Below are 13,218 nucleotides of genomic sequence, written 5' to 3' on the forward strand. Positions count from 1 at the left end.
AACTAGTCACAGATGTCACTGTTACGAGTATAATCTCAGATCACAATTCCACCAGTGGCCTGGAAATCTTATGACAAGTCCTTGACCCTTGGAACAGAACTAACTTTCTTGTTCCTGTCTGGCTTAGCCTGTTTAATTTTAATTTATTCATTTAATAATAATAATTTTATTATTTTGCCAGTCCTGGGGTCTGAACTCAGGGCCTAGGCACTGTCCCTGAGCTTCTTTTGCTCAAGGCTAGCGCTCTACCACCTGAGCCACAGCGCCATTGCAGCTTGTTCTGTGTATGTGGTACTGAGGAATCGAACCCAGGGTTTTGTGCATGCGAGGCAAAAGCGCTCTACCACGGAGCCACCTTCCCAGCCCGTGTAACTGTAACACTTTGTACATCACCTTTACAATAACAATTTTAAGAAACCTCAGTAGACTCTAGGTGGAAGATGAACTATGTAACTTGTGGGCAGGGACGGGAAGAGGTAACATTGTCCAAAAAGAACTGCACTTATTACCTGACTTATGCAATGGTAACCCACCTTAATAATAACATAAACTGATATTAAAAAACAGCCCTGTGTACAGCACCTTTGCACTAAAAATAAAAATTAAAAAAGGAAGAAAAGGGGGAAAAGAAAACACGGCCCGGCCTCTTCTCACTTCCAAGTTCGAGAGGAAGCTGTGGGTTCCATTCGACGTCTGTCACTCAGGGTGACGAGGGGGCGGGGCCACCGGAACTGTCCAATCGGGCGCGCCGCCGGAGGGGCGTGGCGCGGTGACGCAGCCGCGCCGGGCCCGGGCCGTCGCCCCCGGGGAGGTCTCTCAGTCGGCCGCCGCCGTCGCCCGGACCCGCGGTGGCTTCGGGGGCGACGCGGGGCGGACGCGGGGCCCGGGGAGACGGAGATGGTGAGTGCGGGCGTGGCGGGGGCCGGGCCCCTGGGTCCCAGCGGGGGGCGGGGCTGTGCGGGCCCGGGGGTCCCGGGGCGGCGCGTCTCGTGCGGGGCTCACGCTGTGCGCCCCTGACCCCCCCCCCCCGTGAGCCCCGAGGTCTCACGTTGCGTGAGCGGCGCGCGGCCCGCCCCGTGCGTGGGCCTCCGAGTTTCCGGGGTCCGCTCCGCACCGGGGCCCGCGGCCTCCCTCCCGCGGCGCCAGGACGCCCCTCCGCGACCCAGTGGTTTGCAACAAAGAACGTAGTAATGTTTCTATCACTTTTTTTTTGGGGGGGGGGTACTGGGATTTGAACTCAGGGCCTCTGGGGCCGTTGCGCCACTGCTTGAGCCGCGTTCTCCACCCCTGCTCGCATCCTCATCCTCATCATCATCCTCATCTTCATCCTCCTCATCATCAATGTGCCAGTCCTGCAGCTTGATCTCGGAGCCTGGACACTGACCTTTGTTTACTTTATTTTTTGCTCAAGGCTGGCAGTCTTACCACCTGACCCACAGCTCCACTTCTGACTTTTTGCTGATTAATTGGAGATGAGGCTCGCTCCACTGCGTTCCTGCCCAGCATGGCTTCGAATCACTATCCTCAGGTCTTTTGCCTGCTGGGTAGCTAGGATTATATGTGTAAGCTACTCTGGGCCTGGGCACTGTCCCTCAGCTCTTCAGCTCAAGGATAGCGCTCTACCACTTGAGCCACAGCACCACTTCCGGCTTTTTTCTTTTTTTGCTTATGTGGTGCTGAGGAATCGAACCCAGGGCCTCATGCATGCAAGGCAAGAGCTCTACCACTGAGCCACCTTCCCAGCCCTCATGCATGTAATTTTTATCCATATTAGTACTGTTAGCTTTTAAATCCTTTATTTTGTGACCAGACACATTCAAGAGTCTGCTAAGAGTAGTAAGAAAGCAAGAATTTTAGTTTTTATAAGAATGGCCTGTTCTTTCTGTCCTTTCATTTACAATTCCCAAATGACATATGATGTTCAGTCTCTGAAGTTTTGAGCCAGGGTCTTGCTCTATAGCTCAGGCTGCCCTCAAATTTCAAATAATGGGGGCTGGGAAGGTGGCTCTGTGGTAGAGCGCTTGCCTTGCATGCCTGAGGCCCAGGGTTCGATTCCTCAGCACCACATAAAGAAAAAAGCCAGAAGTGACGCTGTGGCTCAAGTGGTAGAATATTGACCTTGAGCTGAAGAGCTGAGGGACAGCGCCTAGGCCCAGAGTTCAGGCCCCATGACCAGACCCCCCCCAAAAAAAAAAAAAAATTTCAAATAATGCTGCATTTGCCTCCCAAGTCTGGGTATTCCAGATAGGTGTTGCCACACAAGGGCTAGCTAACTATTTCTACACAGATTTTTTTTTTTTTTTTTTTGGTCAGTCATGGGGCCTGAACTCTGGGCCTGGGCGCTGTCCCTCAGCTCTTCAGCTCAATGCGAGCGCTCTACCACTTGAGCCACAGCGCCACTTCTGGCTTTTTCTGCTTATATGGTGCTGAGCAATTGAAGAACGCAGGGCCTCGAGCATGCAAGGCAAGCGCTGCACCACTGAGCCGCCTCCCAGCCCCTGCTCCCCATTTTTGTTGCCTCTATTGCAGGGCATGTCAACTTAGATAAATGTTCTTTTCCAAATTCTTCAAACTTTCACCATGGAATGGATTCACAAAGGCATGAATAAGATGCTTTGTGGTATCATTTAGTAATAACAATATAAACACCCTGGAGTCATCGGGCTTCATAAGTGAGAATTTTAGGGCTTGTGTTCCGTCCTCATTTCTCCAAGGTGTATGTATTCTGTCAGTGAAGAGGAAAAGACTTGCTGGGGGGAGGCAGGCTCACGCCTGTAATCCTAGCTACTCAGGTCTCAGGTGGCTGAGGTCTGAGGATCCTGGTTTGAAGCCAGCCCAAGCAGGAAAGTCTTGGAGAATCTTCAATGAAACAACAAAAAGCTAGAACTGGAGCTGTGGCTCAAGTGGTAGAACTGCTAGCCTTGAGCTCAGGGATGGCGCCAAGGCCCTGAGTTCAAGCCCCAAGACTGGCACAGAGAAAAACACAGCAAACAACAACAATGAACAAACAACAACAATGAACAAAATTAACATTAAAGATTTGTGGTAAAGCCGGGCGCCAGCAGCTCACGCCTGTAATCCTAGCTACTCAGGAGGCTGAGATCTGAGGATCGAGGTTCATAGCCAGCCCAGGCAGGAAAAACGGTGAGACTCCTATCTCCAACAAACCATTAGAAAACTGGAGGTGGTGCTATAGCTCAAGTGGTAGAGTGCTGGCCTTGAGCTGAAGAGCTGAGGGACAGGGCCCAGGCCCAGAGTTCAAGCCCCATGACTGACAGAAGAAAAAAAAAAAGATTTGTGGTAAATACAGTAGCAACAAAAGCATATAGATCAAGCTGGGCATAGTGACTCACATCTATAATCTCAGTTCTGGGGAGGCTGAGATAAGAGGATCAAGAGTTAGAGGCCAGCCTATGCTACATAGCAAGGCCCTGTCTTAATCCATCAAACCAAAATGCCATTGGTTGCATGTGTCCTTGGTACTGCTGCTCTAGGAGGAAGTAAATGCGGCTGGAGGTGAGAATCCTCACCATTGGATTCTTTCCTCCTAGGCTGTGTGCAGTGGGCGCAGCGCAGTATGTGAACTCAGTGTGAATAGAATTGTGAATCTTCTGTGTTCCACGGAAATCACTTTCCTGGAACCTGTCTGCCATGTTTCAGGATTCGGTGCTCTTTGAAGATGTGGTGGTGAACTTCACACTGGAGGAATGGGCTTTGCTTGATTCTGCCCAGAAAAATCTCTATGGAGAGGTCGTGGGTGAAATCTTTATGAACCTGGTCTCTATAGGTAAGGATGACAAACTCTGTGTGTGTGTGTGTGTGAGAGAGAGAGAGAGAGAGAGAGAGAGAGAGAGAGAGAGAGAGAGAGAGAGAGAGAGAGAGTGTGTTGTGGAGCTTGAATGCTGGGCTTAATCAGAAGACATGGTGGATTTTGCCTGTTAATGCTGTGCCGTGATTTGAAATGGGGAGAGGAAATCTTTTGTGTGTGTGTGTGTGTGTGTGTGTGTGTGTGTGTGTGTGTCTGTCTGTCTGTCTGTCTGTCTGTCTGTCTGTCTGTCTGTCTCAAGTCTGGGGCTTGAACTCAGGACTGGAGCTGTCCCTGACCTTTTTCACTCAAGGCTAGCACTCTACCACTTTGAGCCCCAGGGCTACTTCCTGTCCTGCCTTGGCTAGCTTTGAACTGAGATCCTCAGATCTCAGTCTCCTGCAGGGCTAGGATTACAGATGAGGGCCACTAGTGCCTGGCTGGAATCCTTTCATAAACAAAGTAAGCATAGTTGTCACCCAACATGAACTTGGATCCTACTATGTTTTAAGTGCTAACTACTTGTTGTGATTTTTTTTTTTTTATTGTAGGGGAAAATTGGGACCAGAAGATTGAAGATTGGTACAGAAATCAGGGGAGAAATTTAAGGTAATACATAAGAAAAAGAGAAAGGAATGACCAACCAAAAAAATGTGTCATGATTTTTTTTTTTTTCTGTTTTAAAGTTGGCCCTCACTTACACAATAAGGCCAAGTTTGCCTTGAGCAATTGGTAGGGCAGGCAGACCTCAAACTCACAGACCTCGTACCTCAGCTTTCCAAGTGCTGGAATTACAGGTGTGAACTACTAAGCCCAGCTTGTCATGGAATTTTTTTTCTCTCTCTTTTGTGCTGGTCCTGGGGCATGAATTCAGGGCACTGTCTCCAGTTTCTGTGTTCAAGGATAGCACTCTACCAGTTTGAGGCACAGCACCACTTCTGTTTTTTGGTGGTTAATTAGAGATAAGGGTCTCAGGACTTTCCTGCTCAGGCTGGCTTTGAGTTGAGATCCTCAGATTTCAACCTCCTAAATCACTGAGTACCTGGGATTACAGACCTGGCTTGTTTTCCTATTTATTAAAATTAGATTTGTTCTTTCACTGTTTATATTTTGAGCTCTTTGTATATTCTTGATATTAATCCTTTAGCTTTTGAATAGCTGGTGAAGATTTTCTCATTCTACGGATTGCCTATAGATTTCAAAATTATTTCTTTTGTTGTGAAGAAACTTTTTAATTTATTGCAGTCCCATTAGTCAGGTCCTTTTATCTGGCAATTGGAGTCCTGTTTAGGAAGTAATTGTTGGGCTGGGAAGGTGGCTCAGTGGTAGAGTGCTTGCCTTGTTTGCAGGAGGCCCTGGGTTCGATTCCTCAGCACCACTTAAGCAGAAAAAGCAGGAAGTGGCGCTGTATCTCAAGCGGTAGAGCGCTAGCCTTGAGCTAAAGAGCTGAGGGACAGCGCCCAGGCCCAGAGTTCAGGTCCCATGACCGACAAAAAAAAAAAAGTAATTGTTGCCAGGCACCAGGGGCTCATGCCTGTAAGCCTAGCTACTCAGGAGGTTGAGATATACAGATCAGGATTCCACGCCAGCCTGGGCAGGAAAATCCATGACACGCTGATCACCAATTAACCACCAAAATGTAGAAGTGTTGCTACAGTGGTAGAGTGCCAACCTGCAGTGCAAAAGTTAAGAGCATGAGGCTCTCAGTTCAAATTCTAGTACACACACACACACACACACACACACACACACACACACACACACACACAAAGATTAAACAAAGTAATTGCCTATATCTATGACTTCTAGAGTAATCTCTATATTTTTCCAATGTCCCATTTAGTTCTGTGACCCATTAGGAGATGACTTTTGTCTCCAGGGTGGATGATGGGGGGTCTCTTTGTCTCTTCCAAATGGATATCTGATTTCCTAGCACCATTTGTTGAAGAAGCCATCTTTTCTCCAGTTTGTAGTTTTGACTCCTCTTTGTCAACAGTTTGTTGACTGTGGGCGTGTGGTTCTCTTCCTGGATCTTCTTATCTATTCCATTGGTTTTTGGTGTCACAGTCATGATGTTTTTTTACATGGCTCTGTAGTATAATGTGAAATTTGGTTTTATGATATTTCCAGTGTTTTTTGTTTTTGGTGTATTTGGGTATGAACTCAGGGCCTGGGTATTGTCAAGGCTGGCATTCTACCATTTGGGCCACAACTTTACTGATTATGTTTGAACTGTGATCCCTCAGATCTCAGTCTCCTGAGTAGCTAGGCTTACAGGTGTGAGCTACTGACCCTTGATTTTTTTTTTTTTTTTTTTTTTTGAGTCCAGTCATGGGGCCTGAACTCTGGGCCTGGATGCTGTCCCTCAGCTCTTCAGCCCCAGGCTAGCGCTCTACCACTTGAGCCGCAGCGCCACTTCTGGCTTTTTTCTTTTCTTTTCTTTTCTATTTATTTATTTATTTATTTATTTATTTATTTGGGTCTGGTCGTGGGGCTTGAACTCTGGGCCTGGACACTGTCCCAAGGCTAGCACTCTACCACTTGAGCCACAGCTCCACTTCCGGCTTTTTTCTTTTTTGCTTATGTGGTGCTGAGGAATCGAACCCAGGGCCTCATGCATGCAAGGCAAGCGCTCTACCACTGAACCACCTTCCCAGCCCTGGCTTTTTTCTTTTTGCTTATGTGGTGTTGAGGAATTGAACCTAGGGCCTCATACATGCAAGGCAAGCGCTCTACCACTGAGCCACCTTCCCAGCCCTTTGTGTGTGTGTGTGTGTGTGTGTGTGTGCATGTATGCATGTATGCCAGTCCTGGGGCTTGAACTCAGGGATTGGGCACTGTTCCTGAGGGTTTTTTTGCTTAAGGCTAGCACTCTACCACTTGAACTACAACTCTATTTTGGGTATTTTTGGTGGTTGAAATAAAAGTCTCAAACTATGATCCTCAGATCTCAGCCTCCTGAGGAGCTAGAATTACAGGCATGAGCCACCAGAGCCTAGTAACAAGCCATTCTTGTTGTAGTTGTTCATGGGGCTTGAACCTGGGGCCTAGGTGCTGTTGCTGAGCTTTTTGCTCAAGGCTAGCACTCTTTGACTTTGAGTCACAGGGCTCCTTCTGGTTTTCTAGTGGTTAATTGCAGAGTCTGACTTTCCTGCCCAGGCTAGTTTGAACCATGATCCTTGGATCTCAGCCTCCTGAGCAGCTAGGATGACAGGTGTGAGCCACCAGCGCCCAGCAACAAGCCATTCTCCACACATTCTGATTCGATTTTCTTTTTTTCCACAGCATTCATATTGCCGAGACACTCTGCGAAAGCGAAGAAGGTGCTGAGTGTACGGAGCGCGCCAGCCGGATCGCAGATGATTTGAAGAAGAGCAGTCTTCCGGGGGCAGCAGCCCGTGGATGTAGCATGTGTGGAACCGTCTTCAAGCCTCCATCAGCCCTGAGAGGTCCCGTGAGCTCTCCCCCGCGGCAGGAACCCCAGGAAGATCAGGAATATACAGAAGAGCCCAATCGATGCGCACAGTGTGAGAACACCTTAAATTATTACTACCCTTTCCAGCTCGATGACAGGAGTCCCATTGGAGACAAGGCCTATGAACGCGCCAAGCGTGAAGAAGCCTTCCTCTCCCTCACTAGCCTTGAGGAATACGTGATCACGCATGCTGGCAGCGGGCCACATAAGTGTAACGTGTGCGGAAAGGGCTTGCAGTATCCCAGCTCCCTTAGAATCCACGAAAGGATTCACACGGGCGAGAAGCCGTACCAGTGTGAGCAGTGTGGGAAAGCCTTCAATTGCTTAGGCTCGGTTCGAAGACATCAGAGGACCCACACGGGGGAGAAGCCGTATGATTGCAAGGAGTGCGGGAAGGCCTTCCGCTCACTCTCGGGCCTTCGGGGTCACATGATCAAGCACACTGGAGGCGGGCCTTATAAATGTAAGGAGTGCGGGAAAGTCTTCAACTCGCCCAGCGCCCTTACGAAACACGGGAGAACACACACCGGAGAGAAGCCTTTCTCCTGCACGTACTGTGGCAAAGCCTTCATCTGTTCCACTGCCGTTCGGAAACACGAAAGGACTCACACCGGAGAGAAGCCCTATGAATGTAAGGAGTGTGGGAAAGCCTTCATTTCTCACTCAGGCCTTCAAGGACACATGATACGGCACACGGGCGAGGGGCCTTATAAATGTAAGTTTTGTGGGAAGGCCTTTGGCTCTCCCAGCGCAGTTCTAAGGCACGAAAGCGCTCACGTTGTGTAGAAGGCCTGTGCTTCAAGATCGGGAAAGCCTTCACTGCTCTTCTAGCAACACAATCGCAGCCTACACACTGGAGATGGATTTGTTAAAATGTAAGGCATCTGAAGAAAAATCTCTGTACCAAGTTCACTTCAAAAACAGAATTGGCACTGGAAAGAAATGGTGCGAATGTAAGGAATGTAGGCAATACTGAATAAAAAGTGAAGCTTGAAGTTTTCCTAGTCCTTTTTTCTTTTTCTTTCTTTTTTTTGGTGACAGTCCCTGGGCACTTCTAAGCCTCTGTTGAACCTCAAAGCTAAGCGCTTTGCCACTTAAGCCACAGCTCCATTTCCAGGTAATTGGTGGTTTACATTGGAGATAAGAGTTTTATAGACTTGCCTGCTTGGGCTGATTTTGAACCATGATCCTTAGATCTCAGCTTCCTGAGTAGCTAGGATTACAGTCATGAGCCACAGGTGCCTTTGTGTGTGTGTCTGTGTGCACTTGAACTCAGAGCCTGAGCACTGTCCTTGATCTTTTGCTCAAAGCTAGGGTACTTCCACTTGAGCCATAGCTCTACTTATGGCTTTTTTTGGGTAGCTTATTGGAGATAAAAGTATCATGGGGGCTGGGAAGGTGGCTTAGTGGTAGAGCGCTTGCTTTGCGTGCACGAGGTCCTGGGTTGGATTCCTCAACACCACATAAGCAGAAAAAGCCAGAAGTGGCACTGTGGTTCAAGTGGTAGAGCACTAACTTTGAGCTGAAGAGCTGAGGGACAGCACCCAGGCCCCACGACTGACAAAAAAAAAAAAAAATACGGACTTTCCTCTAAGGGCTGGCTTTGAACTGCAGTCTTTCCATATCAGCCTCCTGAGAAGGTCGGATGACAGGCGTGAGCCACTGGTGCCCAGCCCAAACTATTTTATCAGGCCAGTATCACCCCAACACCAAAGCCACAGAAAGACTTGCAGGGAAAGAAAATGCCAGTGGAGATGGTGAACCTTGCAATCGAATGGGAGGCGCTGAGGCCACCCCAAGTATTGTGGGGTCCCCCCCCCCGAGACTGGGATGTCAGAACAGGGAGTGATGTACGTCTGAAGCTGCTGGCGTTTAATTTGCTGTGATGGCCAGATTTGTGCATCTTGTTCTGGATGCTGCACTGCAGGAGTAAGACACGACAGAGCTCCCAATGCAGGCCTGCTCTTGAGCGAGGGTTTGATCTGTTTTCTGCTGAAGAAACCTTCTCAGCAGAGAAGCCAATCTCTCCCATCCTTACTGTGGAAAAATGGGTTAGACAGAGATCTCTTCATGTATTCCTTGTTTTAGGTGGTACTGGGGTACCTTAGGGCCTTGTGCGCTCTGGGCTTTTTTTTTTTTTCTTTTTTTTTTGCTAATGCCTGGTGCTCTGCCACTTGAGTCATGCCTCCAGTATACTGTTTGCTGGCTAACTGGAGATGGGAATCCCATGGACTTTTCTGCCAAGGCGGGCTTTGAATTGTGTCTTAGCCTCTTGAGTAGATGGAATTAGAGATATGAACCATTCTATTTTTATTTTATTTTTGCCAGTCCTGGGGCTTGAATTCAGGGCCTAGGAACTGTCCCTTAATTCCTTTTGCTCAAGGCTAGTGTTCTACCACTTGAGCCACAGCACCACTTCAGGCCTTTTCAGTGTATGTGATACCGAGGAGTCAAACCCAGGGCTTCATGCATGCTAGGCAAGCACTCTACCACTGAGTCACATTCCCAGCCCCATTCTATTATTTTTAAAGAACAGAATGGAGCTGGGTGCTGGTGGCTCACACCTGTAATCCTAGCTACTCAAGAGGCTGAGATCTGGGGATCGTTGTTCAAAGCCAGCCCAGGCAGGAAAGTCCCTGAGACTCTTACCTCCATGAACCACCAGAAAACCAAAGTGGCCCTGTGGCTCAAGTAGTAGAGCACTCACCTTGAGCTGAAGAGCTCAGGGACAGCGCCCAGACCCAGAGTTCAAGCCCCACGACCAAGCCCCCCCCCCCAAAAAAAAAAAAGAAATAGAAGATTCTTTTAAGCAAAACACATGGACTATATATAAAAGATAAAGGCAGGGCTGGGAAGGTGGCTCAGTGGCAGAGCGCTTGCCTTGCATGCCTGAGGCCCTGGGTTCAATTCCTCAGCACCACATAAGCAAAAAGAAAAAAAAAGCTGAAGTGGCGCTGTGGCTCAAGTGGTAGAGCGCTAGCCTGGAGCTGAAGAGCTGAGGACAGCGCCCAGGCCAGAGTTCAGGCCCCACAACCGGACCAAAAAACAAAAAAGGCAATCCAGTATTTTCCACATGAGGCTGATTAGAATATTCAAACAATTAGGAACATGTCATTTTCAGACCCCATTTGTTCAGTGTTAACATCATTTAATAATTTAAACAAAAGAAATACACTTAAGTCAACCACAGATGTAACAAACATCTAGACATAAATTAAAAATGTGTAAACTGATTTAATGGAAAAATACAATGTAGGAGACTTTTGGGTTACTTCATAAACACAGAATTAGTTGTCATGTCGAAAACGAACTTTACAACTTTGGTGGGTGGGGGGAGGCTGGGAAGGGATGGGAAGGGTAAACAAAGGAGGAGGCTACAATGCTTGATAAGAAATGTACTCATTATCTTACCCATGTAATTGTAACCCCTCTGTACAGTATTTTCACACTAAAAAAATCAAAACAAAACAAAAAAAAAAAACACAGAATTGGGCTGGGAAGGTGGCTCAGTGGTAGAGCGCTTGCCTTGCATGCTCAAGGCCCTGGGTTCGATTCCTCAGCACCACATAAGCAAAAAGAAAAAAGCCGGAAGTGGCGCCGTGACTCAAATGGTAGAGCGCTAGCCTTGAGCTGAACAGCTGAGGGACAGCGCCCAGGCCCAGAGTTCAGGCCCCACAACCGGACCCCCCAAAAAAAACCAAAAAAACACAGAATTAGTGCTCGCTTCGGCAGCACATATACTAAAATTGGAACGATACAGAGATTAGCATGGCCCCTGCGCAAGGATGACACGCAAATTCATGAAGCGTTCCATGTTTTTGTATCAAACTTGAGCTTTAAACTGAAGCATTATAAACATTCATTTCACAACTAGATTGTATGGCTGTGATGAGATTCACTGCGTTACTTTTTTCAGTGGTGAACTTAAACCCTCATCCCACCCAACAGGCACATGTTAAAAGAGCATTGTTGTTGGTGTTAATGGGGGAATGTGTTCCTTCATTGTCCTTGGGCCTTTTGTATTGCACTCTTGATATTAAATGTGCCTTCAAAAAAAATAAACACAGAATTAATGAGGCACGATAATAATATATGCCTTTATTCTTCCTTAGTACTAGAGATCAAAGTCAGGGGCTCACATACTCTACTAGTTGGTGCACCCCCCAACCCTTCTGTATTTTGCTTTTGAGATATGCTAACGGGGAATGGGACACGACAAATTCTACACATCATCATACGGTGAGACCAAAAGAGAATAGTCTCAGGAGAAAATCACAAAGGCGTACTACCCAAGCGCCTCTTCATAGATAAATAATATACTGAAATGAACTCCAAAGATATGGAAACAAAGGTCTTTTTTCTTAAAAAAAAAAAAAAAAAAGGTTAACTTGGTATCTGTCACTTGCTTTTTGCTCATTGGCTAGAATTGTATGACTTGAACCATGCTTCCTTTCATGAATTATTTTTGCCAGTCCTGAGGCTTGAACTCTTATCACTTGAGCCACAGAGCCACTTCCAGCTTTTTCTGTGTATGTGCTACTGAGGAATCGAACCCAGGGCTTCATGCATACTACACAAGCACTCTACCACCGAGCCACATTCCCAGCCCCTGTTCATTAATTTAAAGGAACAGAAATAGGGACTTTCGCTATTTCTCATTCTAGTAGGAGAACCATTTTTTGTTATTTTTTTGGTAGTACTGTGGTTTGAATTAAGGGCACTTGTTAAGCAGTTGCTTTTCCAGTTGAGCCACACTCTCAACCCCTTTTTATGTTAATTACTTTGCTGATAAGTTCTCAATTTTTTGCTCCAGGCCAGCCTTGGATGGAGATCCTCAGATACAGGCATATACTACCACACCTGGCTTATTAGTTGAGAGGGAGTCTCGCTTTTTGCCTAAACTGGCTTTGAATGCAAATCCTATTGAACTTTGCCTCCTCAGTAGCAGAGATTTTAGGTGTGTACCATAATGTCCAGCCAGAAGTTCTCATGTATCAAAAATCACTTGTGAGGGCTGGGAATGTGGCTTAGTGGTAGAGTAAATGCACGAAGCCCTGGGTTCAATTCCTCAGCACCATATCAACCAGAAAGAGCTGGAAGTGGTGCCCTGGCTCAAGTGGTAGAGTGCTAGCCTTGAGCAAAAGAAGCTCAGGGACAGTGCCCAGGCCCTGAGTTCAAGCCCCAGGACTGGCAACAACAACAGCATCATTTATGATACACAAAGGCCTTTTCAGTTTACATTCATGATGTCTTCTCAAGGGTGAGTCATAATTCTAAAAGGACTGGAGATCAATGAAGGCTTCCCCATAGTCTTTTTTTTTTTTTTGCCAGTCCTGGGACTTGAATTCAGGGCCCAGGCACTGTCCTTGGGCCTGCCTGTCCTCTAGGCAAGTGCTTTAGCATGTGAGCCACAGCACCACTCCCGTCATTTTTCAGTTGATGTGGTACTGAGGAATCGAACCCAGGGCTTCATGCATGCTAGGCAAGCACTCTACCACTGAGCCACCTTCCCAGGCCCTCCTCCCCACATTCTTTAATGCTCATAAGGCTTCTCTCCAGCAGGAAAGGTAGTGAAGGCTTTCCCACGCTGCTGTCATTCACTAGTTTCTCTCCAGGGTAACTTCATTCATGAACCTGAAAGGTATTAGAACATGGAAGGCCTCCTCCCGTGGTTAGCGTGTCCAGGCTTCTCTCCAGAGTGAATTCCTTCATACAGTTCAAGGCAATGGAGCCAACAGGTTGGGTTTTTTTTTTTCCACCTTTTTTTCCTCGTGACATTCCTAGGCCTTTTCTCCTCACTGAGTCCTTTCATGAGTTTGAAACAATTTAGGAGAAAGGCCTTTTCCACGTGGCATATCTTCGCCGCCCTTCTTCCCAGGGTGAATGCTTCCGTGCTGTCTGGAGAGATCCAGAGGGGCTCCGGGGAACCCTGGATTTC

General features: G+C 47.4%; 1 protein-coding gene and 1 non-coding gene across 2 annotated transcripts in view; both read left to right on the forward strand.

The window, feature by feature from the left end:
* The first annotated feature begins 3,287 nt into the window (after window positions 1-3,287).
* The window catches only part of LOC122119644 (zinc finger protein 709-like), a 33,034-nt gene continuing 23,103 nt past the window's right edge, over window positions 3,288-13,218 (forward strand). Inside the window, exons 1-3 of the mRNA XM_042693646.1 lie at window positions 3,288-3,787; window positions 4,357-4,414; window positions 7,091-8,063. Of these exons, the coding sequence (XP_042549580.1) occupies window positions 3,652-3,787; window positions 4,357-4,414; window positions 7,091-8,063 (1,167 nt within the window). The 5' untranslated portion in view covers window positions 3,288-3,651. The remainder of the gene's footprint in view (window positions 3,788-4,356; window positions 4,415-7,090; window positions 8,064-13,218) is intronic.
* Window positions 10,997-11,100, forward strand: LOC122120000. The gene has a single exon (XR_006149622.1). It is a non-coding gene; the product is annotated as a U6 spliceosomal RNA (small nuclear RNA).

Source organism: Dipodomys spectabilis, unplaced genomic scaffold (genome assembly GCF_019054845.1).
Source record: "Dipodomys spectabilis isolate Male_0828 unplaced genomic scaffold, ASM1905484v1 ptg000173l, whole genome shotgun sequence".
NCBI classification, from domain to species: Eukaryota; Metazoa; Chordata; class Mammalia; order Rodentia; family Heteromyidae; genus Dipodomys; species Dipodomys spectabilis.